At 38.2% G+C, this 23,882-nt stretch overlaps 1 protein-coding gene across 1 annotated transcript; it reads right to left on the reverse strand.

Annotated features, from left to right (window-relative positions):
* Positions 1-3,531: 3,531 nt before the first annotated feature.
* LOC145121571 (uncharacterized) lies at positions 3,532-5,307 on the reverse strand. Its single transcript, XM_079057295.1, has one exon. The coding sequence runs from the start codon at positions 5,305-5,307 to the stop codon at positions 3,532-3,534; it is 1,776 nt and encodes a 591-aa protein (XP_078913421.1).
* Between the last annotated feature and the right edge of the window lie 18,575 nt (positions 5,308-23,882).

Genomic DNA, 23,882 nt, shown 5'->3' on the forward strand with positions numbered 1-23,882 from the left:
GACTGTGTATGACGACTGTGGAGCGTCAACCTGTCTGCGTGAACGAGACGGTCGAGGGGGCATTTTTCAAAGTGAATTGGGACAAGGTAGGCACAATTTCCAGGTAAAAATAATAATGATATGAAAATAAGTATTTCTAACTACTCCCAAACGACCGCACAAATATATAACAAAAACAGAAATTCAGTGTCAGAACGAAAATACCTGACTGTGCGCTGAGCAGCAGTATATTTTTCGTGCCGAAATTTTTTTTGATTTTTGAAATTCCGTTCGGATGAATCTCTTCTGAATTGCGTCGTGGGCAAACGTTTCTACTTTTCTTGGCTTGCGGATGAGTAACGGAACGTAGATCTGAAAAAGAAACTCGCAAAAATTCAAATTTCAAAATGAATAAAATGAGATTTTTGGAGAATTTCAACCGTGAAAACATGATTTCGTTACCGTAAAGATGTTGTAGGAGTAAAATAGAAGAGATTGATACTTTTTTTTCTTGATTTGGACGAAAAACGAGCGATTTGGGTGTTTTTGGTGAAAGAACTCGAAAAATAAAGAATTTCAGAGAGTGTTTTTGAAATGTGGTGGTAACAAATGAGGTATGCGATCATTATTTATAGGGAAACACAAACCTGCGACCGCAAGGGGAGGACCTGCGATTGCAGGTTAGTCAAATGCAGCCGTTGGCACGCATATCGAGGTTCTAACGGTCGGAAATGAAAGGAAAAATGATACCTGCGATCGCAGGTTTTGAGAAAATTCCTCCAATTAATTTGTTTTAACGTTTTAAAAAAAAGGTGAAAAATTGTATACCTGCGATCGCAGGTTTGTTATTTACGTAAAAACTTGTCCCAAAAAACTTCGATGACGTGCTGCGACCCTAATCTGCATAACCTGCGATCGCAAAGACTGGACTTGCGGTCGCAGGTGCCACCAAAACCTTATTTTTCAACTTTTTACAAAATCTCTCTGTTCCTTTTTATTTTAAAAACACGATTCAATTGAAAAGAAGCACCCTAAGAAGCTAAAAACACACGAAAATTAAAAACAAGTTGCAGAACTAAAATCAAAACAAATGCTCGGGTTGCCTCCCGGCAAGCTGCCCGTTTTTTACTGTCGTTGGCTCGACATTGTTACTTGGTTCCCATAGTTGCGGTAAGTCGAGACTTCGACTACCTCCACTTCTTCATTTGTGACTTGGAACCCTTCGTAAAATGGTTTGAGACGATGACCATTCACCTTAAAGATTTTTCCTGTTTGTTTACTCTTAATTTATATAGCACCATGATCAAACACGTTAGTAACAACAAAAGGCCCCACCCAACGAGACCTTAATTTACCAGAAATAAGTTTGAAACGAGAATGGTATAAGAGTACCTTTTGACCGGTAGTAAATGCCTTTCGCGAGATCATCTTATCATGAAACGCTTTCGTCTTCTCCTTATAGATTGCCTCGTTCTCGTAAGCATCATTCCTGATTTCTTCTAACTCTTGAATATCCAATCTTCTTTTCTTACCAGCCTCATCCATGCTCATATTCAGATTCTTGACAGCCCAATATGCTCGATGCTCCAATTCAACCGGTAATCGACAAGGTTTGCCAAAAACTATTCGATATGGTGACATACCGATAGAAGTCTTGTATGCTGTCCGGTGAGCCCATAACGCATCATCCAATCGAATACTCCAATCTTTCTTGACCGGATTGATGGTTTTCTCTATAATGCCCTTGATCTGTCTGTTTGAAGCTTCGGCCTGTCCATTGGTTTGCGGGTGATATGTTGTGGATACCCGATGTGTGACACCATATTTCTTGAGGACAGCTTCGAGGGTGCGGTTGCAGAAATGCGTACCCCGATCACTAATAATGGCTTTTGGTGTCCCAAACCTAGCAAATATATTTGTTTTGACAAAATCAACCACAACCTTGGCATCATCGGTTCGCGTAGCTTTTGCCTCGACCTATTTGGACACGTAATCCACAGCAAGTAAGATGTACACAAACCCGAAAGAAGGCGGAAACGGACCCATGAAATCTATACCCCAAACATCAAAGATTTCACATATTAAGATTGGAGTAAGTGGCATCTGATTACGAGATGTCAAAGACCCAGTCATTTGACATCTTTCACAGGTTTTGCAAAATAGGAAGGAGTCACGAAAAGTATGAGGCCAATAAAGACCGCTGTCCAAGACCTTGCGTGCAGTTCGTTGCGGACCATAATGCCCTCCACAAGCTTCTGAATGACAGAAATTCAGGATTGACTTGACTTCATCTTGAGGTACACATCTTCTATTCACCTTATCAGCACAGTGCTTCCATAAATACGGCTCGTCCCAAACATATCTTTTCGCCTCCTTCTTGATTTTATCTTTCTGGGCGCGGGTGAGATCTGAAGGGAGTTCTCTGGAGACCAAATAGTTCACAATGTCAGCAAACCAAGGAGGGTTCTGAACAGCGAATAGATGCTCGTCAGGGAATGTTTCGCGGATCGGTGTCGGGTCTTCAGGTGGGGTAAGTCGGCTCAAGTGATCAGCTACCAAATTTTCTCTCCCACTTTTGTCCCTAATCTCTATATCAAATTCCAATAGTAGCAGAATCCATCTAATCAACCTTGGCTTTGAGTCCTTTTTGGCAAGAAGGTAACGAATGGCTGCGTGATCCGAAAAGATTATGACTTTTGTGCCCAACAAATACTGTCTGAATTTTTCTAGTGCAAAAACAATTGACAGCAACTCTTTTTCAGTGGTGGAGTAGTTTGCTTGCGCGCTGTCCAAAGTCTTTGATGCATAATATATAACGTGGGGGACCCGGTCTTTTCTCTGTCCTAGAACAGCTTCAACAGCAGTGTTACTGGCATCACACATTATCTCAAATGGTAAACTCCAATCTGGGGGCTGAATGATGGGGGCAGAAGTAAGAAGATTTTTCAGCACATCAAAAGCTTTCTTGCAATCTTCATTGAAGTCGAACTCAACATCTTTCTACAATAACTGGCACATGGGAACTGATATCTTTGAAAAGTCTTTTATAAATCTCCTGTAAAACCCTGCATGGCCAAGAAAGGAACGCACTTCCCGAACATTCTTCGGGTAGGATAAGCTCTTTATAACATCTATTTTTGCTTTATCGACTTCCAAACCTCTTTTTGAAACAATATGTCCTAGAATCAGACCTTGGTCAACCATAAAGTGACATTTTTCAAAATTTAAGACCAGGTCTGTTTCTATACATCTTTGTAAAATTTTTGTGAGGTTTTTTAGACAAATATCAAATGAGTCTCCATGGATGGTAAAATCATCCATGAAGACTTCTATGGTGTTTTCGACATACTCAGAAAATATACTAACCATACACCTTTAAAAGGTGGCAGGTGCGTTGCAGAGTCCAAATGGCATACGCCTATACGCGAATGTCCCGAAAGGGCAGGTGAATGTCGTTTTCTCCTGGTCTTCTGAAGCAACTGGAATCTGATGGAAACCTGAAAATCCATCTAAGCAGCAGTAATGGGATTTCCCAGCAAGTCTCTCTAGCATCTAATCTATGAATGGGAGAGGAAAATGATATTTCCGGGTGGCTGCGTTTAATTTTCTGTAGTCAATACAAACGCGCCATCCGTACTGAACCCGAGTCAGAACCAGCTCTCCTTCTTTGTTCTCTACCACTATCACTCCAGCCTTCTTAGGAACAACTTGAACTGGGCTGACCCACTTGCTGTCAGAAATTGGGTATATCATCCCAGCATCCAGTAACTTCATAACTTCTTTTTTAACCACCTCCATCATTGGTGGGTTTAATCTGCGTTGGGCTTCTCGCGATGGTTTATAATCCTCTTCCATCAGAATTTTGTGCATGCATAGAGATGGGCTGAGTCCTTTGATGTCTGCAATAGTCCACCCAATTGCGCTTTTATACTCCTTTAGAATTTTGATCAGCTCTAACTCTTCTTTTTCTGACAGCTTGTTGGATATGATAACTGGTAAAGTTTCTTTTTCTCCAAGATATGCGTATTTCAGATGTTCTGGAAGTGTCTTCAGCTCCAAGATGGGGGCTTGCACTACAGAAGGGAAAAGCTTGGAGTTAGAAATTGGTAATTTCAGAGTTTGGGTACCATACCTCAACTTTCTCTGCTGGTCCATATGAGCTGCCATTTCTTGAACCTCTCTATCAACCACATAATTTTCTGATATAACCTGAGCTGCATAAATAGACAAGTTTCTGTGGAGCACTAGTGCTAGTGACTCACGGTTAGCAATCTCAAAATATTCTGCAGTTAGTGGTTCAATTACATCAATAAAATTAAGGGCTGAAACATCATTAGGATAACGCATGGCATCATAAATATTGAAGTTGATAACTTCACCAACAAATTCCATTGAAAGGGTACCATCATAAACATCTATTTTGGTTCTGGCAGTTTTTAGAAATGGTCTCCCCAAAAGAATGGAACCTGAGTTTGGTGAGTCGTCATCTCCCATATCCAAAACATAGAAATCAGCTGGGAATATGAGTTCATTCACTTGAACCAAAACGTCTTCCAACACACCTTTTGGGTGCACCAGAGAACGATGAGCTAACTGAATGATAACTCCTGTTCTTTTTAAAGGCCCTACCCCGATAGTTTTATAAAGTGAGTATGGCAACACATTTATAGAAGCTCCCAAGTCCAACATAGCTCGCGGAACTGAGAGGTTCCCCAACTTGCAAGGAACAGTAAATACTCCTGGATCCTTACACTTTGGGGGTAACCTTTTTTGTAAAACGGCTGAAACGTTCTCGCTTACTTTGACTGTTTCGTTGCCTTTTAATTTTCTTTTTGAAGCACACAACTCTTTTAAAAATTTAGCATATCGGGGTAGTTGTTTAATTGCATCTAGGAGGGGAATATTTACCTCAACCTTTCTGAAGAGATCCATAATCTCTTTATCTTCCTTTTCTTTTTTCGTGTTTTTCAGTCTTGAGGGAAAAGGAGGAGGGGTGATTTTCACTTCAGCTTCAGCAGGTCTATCCTTTTTCTGCACCTCTTCAGTTGCCTCAGATTCGTGCTCAACTACGATCTCTTCTTCCTCATCTTCTTTCTGATCTGGTCCTTTGTAGTTTTTACCACTTCTGAGGGTGACAGCACAAACATTGTGCTTCGGGTTCTTCTCAGTCTGAGATGGGAATTTTCCTTGGGTTTGTGCTTCTAGTTTGCTCATGGAGTTCGCAAGTTGTGATACCTGCTGCTCCAGATTTTTGATACTGGACTTTGTTTCATTCTGGAAAGCTTGGGTACTGGTAGCAAGACTTTTAACTATGTCTTCCAAAGACATGCTGGAACTGCTAGCTTGTGACTAAACAGGTGGTTGCTGAAAATTGCTTTGGTGCTGATTCTGCTGAAAAGATTGTTGGAACCCCGGTGGAGCTTGGTATTGGTTTCTTTGCTGAAAGTTCTGTTAAGGTCTTGGCTAGAAATTGTTATTTTGAGGCCCTCCCCAAGCTTGGTTATTGCGATGTTGATCAAATGGCCTTTGCTGAAATCCTCCCATAGCCTGCACAGCTTCCGTATCTTCTTGAAGTAATGGGCACATATCAGTTGGGTGCCCGGTTTTGCAGCAAATCCCACAAGGTTTGACCTTTGGTTCAATACCTTTTTCTTTTGTCAACAAAAGGACAGCTTTAGTTAATTCTGAAATCTAGGATTCCAGGTGGGCGTTGCTCATCTCCTTGACTCCTTTTGGATGGTCTGGGTACCACTCTTCCTCAGTTGCTGAATGTTTTGATTCATTGGCCAGCTTCTCTATTAATGCCCTGATCTCTGTTGGTGTCATGTCTGAAAGTGACCCTCCACTAGATGCATTTATTAGTCGCCTCTCCATAGGTATCAATCCTTCACAGAAACACTGATACAACTGATAATCACTAATGACATGTTGTGGGCATCGGACTAACAGCTTCTTGAATCGCTCCCAATAAGTATGGAGAGCCTCTCTTTTGCCTTGCTTTATACTCAGAATCTCTCTGCGTAGATTTGACACCTTCGCCTCAGGAAAATATTTTTCTAGAAAAAGTTTGGCGAGTTCGTTCCAGCTCGTTATTGAACCAGACGGGAGGTCATATAGCCATTCCTTTGCTGCATCTTGAACTGAGAAGGGGAATGCCCTTAATTCTATTACGCACAACTACCAATATTATCCTTTAGGCGCATCTGCCAGGATTTTTAGAGTACATCTGGTGAACACATAGTTCAAAAACATCCACAGGTTATGGCGCAGCTGCCAATATTATTATTTTTAGGGAACTAAGTTCATAGCTGCCAATGTTCATCTATATCATCTTTCATCCCTCACCATTCACCTACCCATCTTTACCCAATATTTTTATAGATATAAAATAGATATACAGTTTAAATCAAATAAAACATGTATATTCGGTTCATCCAACATAGATATCAAGAACACATATAACATGCACACATATCACGTAATTTATATTAAATACTTCATATCTATGTGTAAGATGAAAGTAACTATGGACTCACCTGGCTAGTTAGTGTAGACTAACTATTGTCGTGGCATCAAGCTTAGCACTGATTTCCAACTTATTATCTTGCCGAAACCTTATCTATTTTTATACTCCCTGGTCTCTCAAAACTTCTTTACGATATATTTATTTGTTTTATAGAAACTATTGATCGTTTGCCTATTTATAGTCATAATTTGATTATCCTCTGTACAATCTAAAGGCTTAATCATCGGCATTATTGACACGATATCTGTTAAAACCGCTGTCGTACACGATTTAAACAAATAAAAGTATAAGATAAACTGCTTTATTGCACCAACAGGTAGTACAGGTAAGCAGGGTCGAATCCTCAGGGACACGTCCTAATATTTACACCTCTTTGCGTAAGGTGTGAACTGATTCTTGGTGAATGCAATAAACATAAAATAAAGGGGGGTTTTGTTTTTGAAAATTAAACTAACAGAGATTGAAAATGACTAAATTTAAAGTGATGAAAATTCAAATGAGAGAAAGCAACTTCAGTTTCGCGGTGACACCCCTAATCATATAATTAATCTTCAACACAATAATTGACTATGCACTTGTTTAAACTGGTACTAAAGTTCATTAACAAGCTCTAATGACCTTTGTTACAAAAATCGTTTAATCAAAATAAGTTCTTTAAATTAAACCTAAATTTTTACTGAATTAACCAAACAAGCTCTTGATTAACAAAGAAAAGTCGCATTAGACACAGTGTAATTCCCAGTAAAGTTCAATACCTCTCATAAGCTCGGAGGCGTTAGAACTTGTTTGATCAATTCATATCAGACTTAACCCTAATCTAAGAATTAATCTAATACTTGTCACTTTTTACTAATTAGTCTAGACAATTACGGATCTAAACAATTAGATGACTAGAATGATTTACAAGCAATTTAAGTGGCCAACAGAAACTGAAATCAAAATCAGACATTCAATTTAACACAGAATTGATCAAACTAAACAGTAATCATAGTCAACATAGTGCTTAATGATTAATCATACGAAAAGGTTACGTCTTGCGAAACTGAAATCTGAGTTTTTAGCCGGACATGGCTAAAAACGGATTACAAATAGCGGAAATAGAGTCTAAACGATAAATCTTACTAAACTACGACTAAAGATCGAATCGTTTCCTTTAGATCTGCGTTCTTCACTTGAAAACCTCTGAAAATCGCCTCTGAATTGCCAGGAATCGCCAATTAGGGTTACTGGAAGAGTATCAGGTTGTATTTATACGTCTAGCTGTCAAAACACCGTACCTGCGATCGTAAGGGGTATACCTGCGATCGCATGTATCACCCAAAAGTGCGTCACGAGATTTTTTAATGAAGTACGTTGCTATTTCGACGCAAATTGACCAACCTGCGATCGCAAGGACTGTACCTGCGATCGCAAGTATCTCTTTTTCTCTACTGATACATTTTTTTGGCTCGACAAATCCTCGAAGGCAACCTGCGATCAAACCTGCGATCGCAAGGACATACCTGCGATCGCAAGGATAGAAGATACGATCGCAAGTTGCTTCTTTTGGCTCTTTTGATCGTCGTTCCTCCTTCCAAACAGTTCTTGATCATTTCACGGTATCCTTCCTTGGTCTAGACTCCAATTAAGCTCCTAAGCATCCACGAACGCATCCCGAACTTGCGCAATCATCCATGTGCTCCAAATGGTCCTGAAAAATCATAACAAACGTGAGCAGTACGGGCATTCTTCAAAATAATCATGAAACACGAAATACATAAGAATAATCGGGAATTAGTTGGCTTTTTATAATGAAATATGTAGGAAATTGTGCTAAAAGATGCATATAAAATGCATCTAACAATATCTCAAGTGTTAACACGTGTCCCTCCAAATAAACACGTAATGCCTTTTTATTGTACGATCACATATTTAAACAACGCGTGCTATTTTTAATTAATAAAATATGTACGAATTTCTTATATTTCTTGCATGACATGTATGTTGGTTTGCAATTTACAAATTATAGTTACATTTATGGTCCCTCAGTCATTCTTGTAGTAACACAATATGTCCTTCAAGTTACACTATAGTCCCTTAACTATTTATTAATAAAATCAATATACCCTTTATAATAAAATCTTATCCAAATCATTCAATTCATTCCTATCCAAACCTTTTATGATTAACTAGCTCGATATGTATGTGTATTCTTGACTTTGTATCGACGAATACTACAACATTCATTTAGACTTCATCGACAAATTCTCAATCTATCTCAAATTTACAAATTAGCATTGATTTCGTTGCGTTTCGAAACTTTGGGACCAAGTTTCGCTCACATCTTTCGTATATCAGCTTCGTTCTCGACGTTATTTATATCCACGCGTAGCTATCGACGAGATACACAACTTTCGTTTAGACACCGTCGGCTAATTCTGACTTTATTCATATTTTTATAAAATTAAATGGTTTTGCTAAAATCATAACTATTTCGTACGGACTCTGTTTTTGGTATTCTTTTTCTCAAAATTCCTATTTTAAGGAGTATTGCGATTTACTTTTTGGTGGCATTAGCTAAAAATCAATCATTCTCTTTGTAGCTTTTTACGTCACACATTCCTTGTGCGCGGCTGACTTTTATATCTTAGAAAAAAATCATATCTAATTCATACAGATTCAAATTTTGACGAAATTTATATTTTCAGGATTGGGACGACGTGTACTTTCTAAATATATAATAATTTATATATGTTTTTGCGCACTTATTTTTACGATTTACGGACGATTCGACTGATTTTTCCTATTTTATTATATTATAATAATCATGAAACACATAATATTCATATAATTCTTCTTTATTACGTCAAATAGGTTACAATTGTTGACCCTAACTATTACTTTGTTTAATGCTTGACTAGCCCGAATTTGCTGGTGTTACAGTTGCAACTCTTCTATTATTATTTTGTCATTTGCAGTCCCTGGGGTTAGAAGAGTCGACCCATGAGGAGCCTAAGGGGTAAAGTTGCAACTTTGAGAACAAGATTAGTACGCTAAGCATACATAAATTACGCTAAGCGTACTAGGCGCGCCCTAGTATGCTGGGTGTACACTTATGTACACTGAGCATACTCGCATCAGATGCAAACCCTAATATTTAGGGTTTGAGTGCTATATAAACGTCCTTATGAGCTTATATCCCTCCCTTACCTCAGCCTCCAAAGATTTGAGCCATTTCCCCAAACCCTAACGTCTTTCTTGAGTGTGAGATAAAAGAGTGTGTTTGGAGTAGTTGGAGAAGAAGGTGTTGCATCAAGAAGTTGGAGAAGGAGGACAAGCTTGTAGATCTGAAGTTTCTTTGTGCTCTAGAAGCTCCAGAAGGTAAAATCTCCAAACTTTATGCTTGTATGATGTAGATCTTGCCATGCTAGCTTTATGGAACCATTTCTTGTCCCAAAAGTCCCAAGTTGGTGCATGTTATGATTTAAACGAGATAAGTTGTCCTTTCAGACCCTAGAAGGGGTCCTAAGTGATAAAAATGATGTCACAATGGCTAAAAGTGTCCCATGCATGTAGTAGGAAGGTCGTAATGGGTTAAGACCATGTATTAGGAACTTTCTGGACGTCCAAAGTCTTAAAGTTCAAGACTTTATGGTCCTAAGTCACTTTTGGTCGATAGATCTGGAGTTTGGACTTAAGTGCTTAAGCCATTAAGCACTTATTAGGGTTTTGGAAAAACCTCGCGTACGCCCCGCGTAATTTCTGTACGCCCAGCGTAATGAGTCAACCACCCTGGTGGTGGTCAATGCAAAACGTAAGTACGCCCAACGTACCAGAGGAGTACGCCCCGCGTACGCCCTCTGTTGGGCTTTTGATGATTTGGGCTTTGGGATTGGGCTCCTTTTTGGGCTCGTTTGACATAGGCCTTGCTGGACTTTCTGAATAATGGTGTTTTGGGCCAGTTTTGGATTTGTATCTTAAAATAAGGCCCAATTAGGGAGTTGGGCCGAATTGGGAAAATTGGGCCAATAATGGGCCTTAAGTATATGGACTTCTGGACAGTGGATTTGATAACTGGGCCTTGGCCCAAATTAGAGAAAAGGCAATATGGACTATGTGGACCTTTAGTCAAGATTGATATCCCATGTGTTGACTTAGTAATTGTTATTTTAGATAGTTCGAGATTTTCGGTGAGACAGCGATCGGAGACTTTTAGTCTAGTACAACACTACTTGCGAGGTGAGTTGTCCGCACTATACTAAGGGGTCTAAGGCACCAAGGGCGGCCCATTGGATTGATATCCTAATAGTTATTGATATGCTAAGTATGAGTTAGATATGCATGTTAGTTTGATATGCTAGTCTGGTAGATCTGTAGGACTACCTGTGATACTGTATGATTATCTGTATGAACATTATATGTTACACGTCGACATATTATGTGGGTAGGGTTAAGGTTGCACTGCTCCGTGCGGTGACCAACAAACCCTGGAGTATGCCACATATGAGCTGCGGGCCAGGGAGAGCATGCCAGACTCATACTGAGGACTCCTAAGCATTCCAGATGCAAGCTGAGGGCTAAGGGAGCATACTAGATTCGCACTGAGGGCTAATCATTTCGTTGCAGTCCAAGGACTGAGGGAGCAAGCCAAATATGAGCTGTGGGCCTATGCGGCAAGTCAGACTCATACTGTGGGCTCAGGGGTAATCCAGTCTGTAGAGCTGTGGACCCATTACATGCTGTTATTATGTGTACTATTTGTTATGTATCGGTATTTTGGGGGAACTCACTAAGCTTTGGGATTACAATTTCAGTTTTGGTTTCAGGTACTTCGGATGATCGGGGGAAGGCGAATGCGTGATCGTACAGCTCCTCACATTTTATGATTTTGATTTCTGGGATTCTCTGACATGAAACTATTTTGAAAACACTTTGTAATAATTAATGGTTTTTAATTGGTTGAAAAAGTTTTAAATTGGCTTGAATTTTATGGATGTTACAAAGACGTTCATGCATGGGTGAATAATCTTCAGAGATATGTGTCGGGTTTATTACCCAAGCAAGGACTCCCTTTCTTTCAATCCTAGTTGTAGTTTCTCAGATAGTTCCTTAGGACCTTGTAGTGATAGGGATTCTAGGAGGATAGAAACTTAGGTTGAGGGTTCTGAGGAGGATTTCCTTATCTTTTCTTGTTTGATTAGGACCTGGAAGTCCAAGTCACGACCAATGTTTTAAAAACTAGTTTGAACCAGGAATCAGGGAAGGGAGCGGTTCAATTGTCACCGATTTTATGCCTATTTTTTAACCGCAAATAACCATCCAGTTTTTACAAAAACCCGGTTGAACCGGTTAAATTGAATAAAAACACATGAAAAAGAACCATTTTACATAAAAATTATTTTGGTCTTTTTCACGTCTATTTAGATTTCATTAAATAAAAACATATGGTAAATGTTATAAAGCTTTTTGATGTGTTTGTATTCATCTAAACTATATTTTGTTTCGATATTATACTTTATTTTCTTTTTTATGTATATAGATTGATGTAAAACTTATGGTTATGTGTTATTCTAATGTATTTGGATTGATCTACAACTTATTTTTATGTGTTTTTTATGTTTGAACTTGTGGATATCAAATTCTTGATTTGTGAATGTAAATATGTGTAGGAAAATAGGAAAAAATATGAAAATTATAGAAACCGGTTATTTTGCAAGTTTGATGTGTGCCTATGTTAGGCTAGGAGAGCTATTAGTGGTTAGCGGCTCGGGGTAAGCCTGAGAGCTGTTAGTGGTTAGTGGATTGGAGGTAAGCCCGAGAGCTATTAGTGGTTAGTAGATCGGGGGTAAGCCCGAGTGTTTCCAGTGGATAGTAAATTAGGGTTGTTAGAGCTGAGTTGGTATATGGTCTAGTTTAGTATGCAATCGATTGGTTTCCATTCACTTTTCGTTAGTATATTTATATGCAAGGTTATCAATGACGGTTGTCAGTCGTGGGTTCCATATTCGGCTTACCAGTAGAACGATGTGTGACCACGAAGATCTCGGACAGATCAAATTAGTGGATTTTGGGTCGACATGGTGTATGTATAGGTTAGGGTTTTTTCTGGTACATCGGTGTGTGTGAGTTTGCCGGATATGAAGTTTGGTTGTAGATTTCTTTTTCGGTTATTTGGAAGATGACGCAAGGTCGAGACGTTTTGGTCAGATAGGCCTGTGAGCTCTTGGTCAGTGTGGGTGATGTTTTTGGTGACTCTCTCTACCAGGATGTTAGGCATAAATTTAGGGTCTTCAAGTTATGGGCAAGGGAGTTTTTTTTGCTCATTGTAGGTTAATGGTGTTATGTTGGAGTTCGTTCTTTGTCGAGTCGCATATCTCTCTTTAGGGATGGGTTCAACATCGGTGTAGGAAGGTGGTCATATGCTCAAAGTATATTGTATTGGATGTGATTTCAATCGTTAGGGAGTTTCCGCTCAGGTTGGGCTTGTGAACCTGGTTTTGGGACTGCTTTTTCTGGTGATCACAAATTCTGGTATTTGAAATGACCTCGACTCATGCTGAGGGAATCGGACGTGAAAAACCCACTAGGGGTTTGTAGGATGTCGTAAGAATAAATTGTAAGGACAGATTTCGACGACAAAATCTAATTTAAATGAGGGAAAATTGTAACACTTGTTTTCCATAATTGAACGATCGATGGCTTAGAGGGATCAATGGTAAGGTTTTTGGGAAAAACCTTGTGCCACGACATGGTGAATGGAGCACCACGACGTGGTATTCCAAATGCATAAACGGGCATCTTATTTGGGTTCCACGATGTGACAATATATTGGTCACGACGTGACAACCTCCTATATGAAAAACCCTAAGTTTTCAGGCCATAAGCCCTATTTAATGGAAGTTAGGGCTAGGGATTGCATACCCTCACCCTCCATCACCTCCCTTTCACGCTCAAAGAAACCCTAGCCTCCATTGAGTCCTTTTGAAGCTTTGTAGTGTTTTGTGACGTTAAATTAGAAGAAGATGGTGCTCTTGAGCATTAATCTAGCAAACAAACATCCTCATCATCTTGTTTCACACCTCGTGGACCTTTGTAAGTCCTCAAGTTGCTATCGTTTTTGTTCAAACCTTTTAGATTTAAGTTTAGGGGCTTGTTCTTGTTGGTTTGGATGAGTGGGTTCCATAAATTTAGCAACTTTATGGATCCTTGAGGTTCCTTTGGGGTTATATGTTCCATATCTAGAGTTCTATGGTGTTTTCAGTCTCATGCACAACTTTGAGTTTATTTCCTCCATATTTTTAACCAAAATTAGAAGAGACATGCATTGGACATGCATGTCCGTAAAGCACTGACTATTATGATGCATTAGGTGAAGGAAAGCCTTCTGGAAAGTACGAGTGAATGGACTTAGTGATTAGGAGTTTAATGCATTAAGAAGGCCATAATAGTTCCCATGCCGTGAAGGATTGGCCTCCACAACGTGATGAAAGGCAGTCTTCATGTTTATTTTGTCCTGAGGCCACCATGACGTGGCAGAAGCTTGGCCACGACATGGCGGCTGACTGTAAGACTTTTGACTGTGGACTTTGACTTTGAATGTTGACTTTTGACCAAGTTTGGCTTTAGGTTAATTTTAGGGTTTTGGGCTACAATTTAAGGATTGGTACATGATTGTAGTTTAGGTGACATGTTGTACCAGTTTTTTGGATTTGAAAGAGCTATGCTGTTATCTACTAGACCGCAAGGCGAGTTTCCTTACTATACTATATATTTCAATGTATATCCTTGTATGTTAGGATATAAGAGTATTGGTATGCTGGTTAAAGTACCAGTAGGATGGTGATTGTCTAGTGGAGTTATGACATCCCCATTTTCACGTCCATTTTAAAACCTTTTCTTTATGCTTATTTAAAACCGAGTTTATTTGAAAATGCGAAATTTGACCCATAAAAAGTATTTTCTGAATAAATGTTTTTCAATGATTTATAAAAAGCTTGGTATGTCATAACTGATACAAAACATAAGCATAAACAGGCCTTACAGTGTCTTAGACTAATAGTCTACATCTCCTTGAATCTCTCATTATGCATGTACCTTTGTACCGCTAATTATGATACAAAGAAGCTGAGTAGCCATGGTTAGGAAACCTGGTGAGTACATAGGATTTTTAGCCCACAATAATATAGTTAATATGTTTAATTATCAAATAATTAACCTGATTACCCATCCCCATTTTCTTCTATATTTATTCTAAGATCCACTCCTAAGGATCATCACCTACATCGCCATTTCGTATATAATCATCACCTATCATTGCATTCTATATTTTCATCATTAAGGGCTTCTCCTAATATTCGTCACCTATCAACGCAGTTTATATTTCCATCGCAAAGGACTTTTCCTAATGTTTATCGTATTGAATACACAGTTTTAACATCGCCTGAACTCGTAATTTTTCGATAGAGTACATCGCCTGAACTCGCAAATTCATCACCTATATGTTGTAAACTTGTCGGTGTTCCACTAGACTATTTAGATTAGTCTGTGGTCGTCATCTATACTCTAGTAGATGACTACATCGTAATCATCGCGAGTAAGGGTCAGAGCATCTCCTAATCATTTTTCATTTCTCATCTCCAATCTCTCCTCACCCATCACTACCCGATATATGTGTGTTTGTCTATATATATATATATATATATATATATATATATATATATATATATATATATATATATATGTATGTATATATATATATATATATATATATATATATATATATATATGAAAATACTTATATAATATAATCGAGTAAAATCATATCATATAAGTTCATCCAACACATATTGCAGATATAATACACACATATAGTATTTAATTATCTAAGTACTTCAAAGCTGTGTGTAAGATGAAAGTAACTATGCAGTCACTTGACCAAAGTGGATGGCTGACGATTTCGGCAGTGCTTCATTGCGTACTTTGAAAAGACCTCGACACATAAAGTACTAAGCCTTAGTCTAGTTTCGTAATCCTAGAGACTATAATAATTATAGTATAGATTCCTCACTAATCACAATGTCTACATCGAGATATATCAAATAAGGATCAACCAAACAGGACAGTTGGGAGGTAGGACCATTTCGGCATACAACCTTTTTGAAATCCAACAACCAAGCCAATGTGACCATTCTAGACACCTCTCTCATAATTGGATCAATCAACATTATGATTTGAATTACTGATAAATCTTAATTATAGATTCATAATAACGACTTATGACTATAATATAAGTTACAGTGAAAGAGAAAGAGTGTAGCTTAACGTATCAGGCTCTCAAGGACTCTGGCCTCATAGCTACTAGTTGTCGGGCTCTCAAGGACTTCAGAGCTTCACCGGAGTACCAAAAACTAATGGAAAATAGGGCTAAAGTCGATAGAAACTCGAGATAGAAAAGTTGGGAAGTGTGGGAATCGGCTGGAGGGATGAAAGCTATTTATAGACGCTTTTGGTCACATGTGTGTCGTGCACATCATCCTTGCTGACTTCTTTGGCCTTCTAACGCGTGTCGCCGTAATGTTGGTCAACCACACCCCTTTCTAGAATTTTCCATGTTTCACGTTCCTATGGACCTACGTGTCGGCTTTTCATGGTGCCACATCACCATGTCTCTTGAAGGATTCGGCTCTCCGACCATGCCACGTGGTTCCCTCTCATGGTGCCACGTCATCATTCGAGGTTATTTCTTGTAGATCTTTGGATGGACATAACTTTAGCGTACGAGCTCCATTTTCGACGTTCTTTATATCCCCGAAATCCCCTCGACGAGCTCTACAACTTTCATTAAGGCCTCAACATCTAATTCTTGATCTAAAAAAAGTCATATTTAGACCGGATTAGACTATTAAAGTCCGTGCGAAATTCATAACTTATTCATACGAACTCTGTTCTTGACTATCTTAATATCAGAGGGTTAATATTCACGAGATCTTTGATTCTCATTTAGATTATTTCGGCTAAAAATTAACCAATAAGAATTTCGATTTCTGAGCCCGTATTACTGCGCTGAAACTTCGTGTCACGAAGTCAGATTTGTACGTTCTTTATATGCACGCTCTTGGTTTAACAGCCGCTACGACTTTCGTTTAGATCACTTGGCTAAAAAGTAATTTATCAAAAAATCACTTTTTACGATACGTAGAGTCGTGCCAGTTTAATCGCGAAACTTCGAAGAAGCATAACTTCTTCATACGAAGTCAGATTTCAGCATTCTTTATATGTACGAAATCCTTGTAACATATAATTTAACTTTCTTAAGATTATTTAACCTAAATAATCTTCTATAAAAATGTCGTTTTATAGCTTATTCTATTTTAATTGACTAGCCCGAATCTGCGGGTGTTACAGGAGTGCCCTAGGGGTTGTTTGTAGTCACGTAGGATAACCTGAGAAATCTTGATCTAGGATTTCTTGCAGGTTCCTTGTTTGGTTGTGGCTCTATAGGGGGTTCACCTATTCGAATGTCTGTCTCACCTCTGGTTACATATAGTTATACATTCCTTAGAGATTTGTCGATAGTGGCGTAGTGTACTATATGATGCCTGGTATGTGGTAGTAAGCTATTAGATAGGTAGACTAGTGTAGATAGTTGCATGTGTTTATATGTTTACTTGATTGCTTGTTTGTTACATATGTCGACATATTGGGTCATGGGTTGAGGCAGACCTTCTTTGTGTTGTAGACCAGGATACCTGGGCGGGACAACGATGCGTTGTAGGCCAGGTGTGGGTCAGTTGTATGCTGAGATAGAGTAGTCGATGTGAACTGTAGGCCTTGCAAGGTAGGCCAATCAGATTGTAGGCTCAGGAGCGGTCTAGGCATGTTATAGATCTTGCGAGGCGGGCCAGACAGACTGAAGGCTCATGTGTGCATGCATTGTATTTATATTATGGTGTGTGGTATTTTAGGGGAACTCACAAAGCTTTGGCTTACAGTTATGGATTAAATATTTTTTAGGTACCATTGGTGATCATGGGAAGGAAAATGCATAACTATACACACTCATCATCAGCAATGGAGATTTCATATTTATTACATTACCCTGATTTTTAAACAATTGTATTTGGAAAAGGTGGTTTCTTAACTTGGATCTTATAAACATGATGTTTTACCTTAATTAAAATGAAACATTTTGTTGTGAAAATGGGACATTACATCAACATATCCTCGAGAGTCTGAATAGTCCTCACAATCTGGCCATCTGTTTGTGGATGATATGCAATACTAAAATGTAGTATGGTACCCAAATCCTCATGGAACCTCTTCCAAAACCTAGAAGTAAACTGAACATCTCGATCTGAGATTATAGAAGTCTGTACCCCGTGACGAGCCACAACCTCTCGAATATAGATGTCAGCCAACTTCTCGACCGACGACCTTTCTCAAATAGCAAGGAAATGGGCACTCTTGGTCAGACAATCCACAGTAACCCAAATAGCATCAAGTCCTTTGGCCGTCCTTGCAAATTGGTGATAAAGTCCATGGTGTTTTGCTCCCATTTCCACAAAAGGACCTCTGAAGGATACAACTTAACGTGTGGTCTCTGATACTCGGTGTTGACCTTCCGACAGGCCAGGAACCTCTCGAAAAATCATGTTATCTCCCTCTTCTTGCATAGCTACTGATAACTGAGTCTCAATTCTCGATACGTTTTTGTGGCTCCAGGACTAATCAAGAAACTGGACTTTCGTGCCTCCTCTAACAATGTCTGACGGACTCCACTAGAAACAGGACCTAAAAGCATCCATATTGGCTCAAAGGCCATCGACTATCGGTGATGAATCTATCAATCTAACCCATGATCTTCTCCTTCTTCCAGTTCTCCCTCTTGAATCCCTCATCCTGTGTCACTCTGATCATATCTAGAAGTGGTGAAACGATGGTCATCCTCAAACATAGGTCTTGAATGGGAGTACCATCCGTCTTGCGGCTCAAAGCATAGGCCACTACATTGGCCTTCCCCGGGTGATATAAGATCCCACAGTCATAATCCTTAACCACATTAAGCCACCTGTGTTGCCTCATATTAAGGTTCGGTTGATCCACGAAGTACCTCAAACTCTTCTGATTCATATAAATAGTATAACGTAACCCGTATAGATAATCGCGCCAAATCTTGAGGGAAAAAACCACCGCCCCGACTCCAGACCGTGAGTAGGATAATTCGCCTCATGAGGCTTCAGCTGCCTCAAAGTGTATGTTATCACATGCCCTCTTTACATCAAAACAACACCCCTGCCTAGAATTGGTGCATCACAGTATACAACGAATTCATCCAGTCCCTCATGTAGTGCCAAAACTGACATCTCACATAATATATGTCATAGGGTCTCGAAGGCCACCTATTGCTCAAGCCCCCACTGAAAAGTGACATCCTTCTTAGTCAACCTAGTAAGAGGAACTGTAATCTTGGAGAGGTATCAGATAAATCTCATGTAGTAACCATCCAACCCAAGGATACTTTGTATCTCAGATGGAGATCTCAGAACCTCCCACTGAATCACTGCCTGGAATTTGGCTGCATTCACCAAAATACTGCCTTGGTTGACGAGGTGTCCTAAAGGCTGAACCTCGCACAACCAAAAATTACACTTTGAGAACTTGGCATAAAACCTCTCCGCCCGCAGAACCCCAAGGATCTCACGAAGGTGCTCCTCATGTTGTTCCTTGGTCTTAGAGTAGACCAAGATATCATCAATAAAACGATCACTGATCAATCCAACATTGGCCGACACACCTGCTTCATGAGATCCATGAACGTCGTTGGTGTCTTGGTGAGCCCAAAAGGCATCACCACAACTCGTCATGACCGTAACGAGTACGAAAGGCAGTCTTCTGAATGCCATTCTCCCTAACTCTCATCTGATGGTAGCCTAACCTCAAATCAATTTTGGAAAACCAAGACGGTCCCTGCAGCTAGTTAGAAAAATCATCAATCCTCAACAACGGGTAATGGTTTTTCATCGTCAATGTTAAACCGTTGTCGTGCACGATTTAAGAAAATAATATTTTCACTATTGGTTGCACTAAATACATATCACAATGAAGCGGGGTCAAATCCTCAGAGACACAGCCTTATCGCCAATGCCTCTTTGCATAAGGCACATACTAGTCATTAAAACAGAAAAATATAAAAGGGGTTTTTGCTTTAAAACTAACACTAAATTTTTTAATGAAATTAACTAAATGAAATCGGTAATAAAAACGAATTCAATTCTACTGTGACTTTCATGATCATGCAATCAGCCCGGATCTGGTTATTCAAAATGTGTTCTATCTAAGTTGGTACTGAGAAAACCTAACAAGCTCTAGTTTAATCTCTTTTACCTAGTTAAATTAACCAAAACTAGCTCTTCAATTAATCCTAAAATTTTACTGTCTAATTAAACAAGCTCTTAATTAAGATCAGAAAAGTTGCATTAAGATCTATGGAAAATTCTCAACAATATCCAATACATCTCACAAGCTCGGAAGTGTAAAGATATGATATTTCACTTTATATCAGACTTGACTCCCAACACAGAACCAATCTGGTACTTCTTACTTATTACCAGTTGACAAGAACAATTGCGAATTCTATTAAATGACAAACTGGAATGATTAAACCCTAGCTAGGTGATTGCACTAACAAGAATTAAAAAAACAAACATTCATTAATCTCAAAACTGAAACAACTAGATAGAAGCGCAAAATGAAAACCAAATCTAATAACTGATCGCATGAAAAGTACTAGTCTTTTGTAGAACTAAAAACTAGGGTTTAGGCCGACATCGCTAAAATCTAATAGAAACTAGTAAAGAGAAACATTAAACTACTAAATATTACTAAACTAAATGTAGAGCATGATCCACATTCTTCAAATCTTCAGAAATCACTAAAATCGGAGAGAAATCGCCTTAGAAATCGTCTTTTTCGTGGTCTGGAGCTTCAGGAATCGACTAACCTCTTATCTGACCAGAGAGACATCCTATAATTCTATTGAATTTTTGCGCTTTCTGATTTTTTTTTACAAACACGAAAGTCATCCGAAATTTTGTCTAGTTTCTGGAACATTTTGAATCTCGTCAATCGGAGTTACGAGTCACTAGATATAGTCAAAATACTGACAGGGGGTCAAAGCTGCCAGCAACATCCTTTAGGCTTTAGAATGTAGCAATCTATCTTCGTTAGATCAACTCGATCTAATTTTTATTGACCAAAACAACTTCTAATCATTCCTCAGAATCCTTCATAATTTCAAGGCTCCAATTAACTGTAATGCTCCATTAAAAATTTAAACGCATCCAAAGCTACTCCCAAAGTACTGCTCCACTCAAAGTATTTGAAAATGATATAAAAATGCTAGCAGTAAGGGATTTATAATGAATGAAATGTGTTGAATATTATTTAATATAATGACATGAAAATGTGTAAAATATGATGCTAAATGCTAATAAAAACTAACCTAAAAGATGAACAAAATGACATCTATCAAATCTCCCCAAGCTTGAACATTACTTTCCCTCAAGTAATAAAAAGATTAAACATTATAACCAAAATGGAAAGACGTTGATGACCTAAAAAGTACTTAGAATAAAATTAAGGAAACTAAAAACTTGAACTAAAAATACTTAACTCTTCTTTTTTTTCACATAATCATACTTAACACCGAGGAAAGCTCCAATGGAATCACTATCTAGACAATCATCACAATACCTTCCATCTTTCACCGATTCCCAAAATTAGGAAGGAACTTGACAGTTTGCACCAATAAACCAATTGTAACTTTTATTTACACTTTATACCTTAATTAGCCTTGAAAGCGAAAATAACACATTTTAGAATTTTATGCCCTCAATACTAGATAACTAAGAGCCATGCTTGATGCATCCTTAAGAACCCGTCACGTCAAATCAGCTTTCGCTAAAGCAGTGGGCCACACCTGTAGGGGCCCAGCTCTTGTGCTTTCACTTTTTCGAGAGCAAAAAATATCATATAACACAGTTCTATATTTCGCCGGATTTGTCTTTAAGATGGTTTCTGATTTGATTAAACTTGATTCATTGTATTTTTTTCCTTCAGCTTTGAGTTCTTCAATCATCTCTTTGAATTTCTTGAGATTTCTTCGATTAAATGCTTGAACTTTGACTTTGGTATCAGATATGACAATTAGTACCCTTATTTTTTCTTTGACTATGTGGATCTGATATAAGGGCTCTCTGTTACCGCGAAGGTAATGCGTGTCAACAAATACGTATGTGTTACGTGGGTCCAGACATGTCAAAGAAGGTTCTTTTTAAACATTCAAAAGCAAATAATTCTAAATTGTTATTACCTCCCACAAAGTGTTTCGGTATGCCATTTTTTATTATTTTTTACATCCGACATCTCAGATCACGGTATTTTGCGACTCCTAGTTATGAGTGTTGGATTAGGTGTCTAAGCCCATAACTATAATTGGTATGTACTTGAATTGATAGCAGCACAGTCCTTTTGGGTTGCCCTCAACCTAGCAACTGGACAAGGAAATTATGAAAGGAGAGATATTAATTTATAAGATTAATGAATTAATATAAATGATTTATTAATATGTTAAAAGATTAATATATTAATTAGAAATCATTATGTTTAATTAATAGTTAGCCAGAAATTAATCAGAATTAATTTTGGGGTTAAAAGAATTAATTATAAAGTGCAGGGACTAGTTTGCAATTAACTGATAGTTGAATGGAAGGATCCAGAACTCCCTTGGAAGGGGGTGGACGAAAACCCTAGGGGAAACCCTAGAGAATTCGTCCAAGGGGTCCAAGATAAGGCCTTGGGTCTTGCTTAGGCCCTAAGCAAAGGATAACTAGGGTTTCCCTAAACCCTAGTTCCCTCAACTATTTAAGGAGCCTCCTGGCTCACATTTTGGGTACTGATTTCTTTGAAAGAAACCCTAAGGCCGAAATTGCATACTCTCTCCATCCTCTCTCCTCCAAGTTTCCTTCTTGCTAGTTCTTGGGTGTGATTCCATTAGAGGCATTACATTTGTGGTGCTAAGCTTCCAAGAAGATCAAGATCAAGATCAAGAGAATTATCAATTGTTTGCTATAACAATTGAAAGGTATGTAACTCCTAAACCCTAGTTTGTTAATTTCGAAATTAGCCTCTCTCCTCTAGGGTTCTTGTTTTGCAATTCAAAGTTATATGTTCAATAGTTAAAACATAGATCCAAAAGTAGGTTGCATGTGAACTTAGGAATTGTTTTCTAGTTTATTTGTTTTACCTAAAACCCATCAGTGGTATCAGAGCCGGTGTTTGTTTTAAATTGAATTGCTATAATTGTTGAATTGCAAATTAGGGTTTATAGCTATTAAACCCTAAAGGCCAAATTTTCGATTTCTAGGGTTTTGGATGAAAAGGGTTTTTCGAAAAACCCTAGCCTCCAAAGAACCCTAATCGAAATTAGGGTTAGGGTTTTGAAAACCCTAGCCTACTCCCTTGTGAATTTCGAAATATGCTAGAGGATAACTAGGGTTTTTTGTTTTGGATAATTGTTACTTAATTAGATTAATTGGATAATTATCCTTACCCTATTTTTCGAAATTTAGAGGGATAAGGATTAGGATTAAATTAATGGATTAATTTAATTAGATAATCCTTACAAGATTTAATAATTTGATTAATAGTTAATTAAAAGATAAATATTAAATCTAGTTAATTGGTTTATTTAAATTTAAATTTAATAGCTTAAATTTCGAAATTTATAAACCCTTGAAGTTTTAAAATGTTTTAAAACACACCTTATATATATATTATAATTAAAAGTTTAATATTATATATGTATAAGAACATGGTCAGTCAAATCGCTAGTATGCCTCATTCACGAAGCTAATCTATAAGGGGGGTATAAGGAAACTGCCTATAAAATGGTAGTTGAATGGGTGTCCACTCTCACCCACCGCTTCCTTGATTAGTGGAGGGTCGTTAGCATAACGGATTTGATAGGACAACTACTTCTCATTAAAAGTATAATGATATTAAAGAAAGTACTATAACATTATTTTCAAAATCCCAACTCTAGTTACTTTAGGAAAAATGTGAAAAGTATGCTAATCCATGAAATTGCACATTATGCTTTATTGGTCGTTAGTGGAGCGTGTGTGGTTAACCAGCACACTAAAAGGCACTAATAAAGAGTAGTAATGGGTATCTCATAATTGTCATTTTGATGGAGCGTGTGTGGTTTACCAGCACATCAATAGTTAATGATAAAGACAATGAGGTTACCAAGCACATTTGCATGGTTATTCACATCTTGTTTGTGATCCTCGACATCCCAGTCACAAATAGAAGAGCATAATCTGAGATTAAAACATGC

This window comes from Lactuca virosa, chromosome 6, assembly GCF_052849685.1.
Source record: "Lactuca virosa cultivar CGN04683 chromosome 6, Lactuca_virosa_CGN04683_v6, whole genome shotgun sequence".
Taxonomy (NCBI): Eukaryota; Viridiplantae; Streptophyta; class Magnoliopsida; order Asterales; family Asteraceae; genus Lactuca; species Lactuca virosa.

What these genes read in the sequence shown, in the direction of transcription:
- LOC145121571 (XM_079057295.1), bottom strand. Translation starts at nt 5,307, where the DNA reads ATGTCTTTGGAAGACATAGTTAAAAGTCTTGCTACCAGTACCCAAGCT.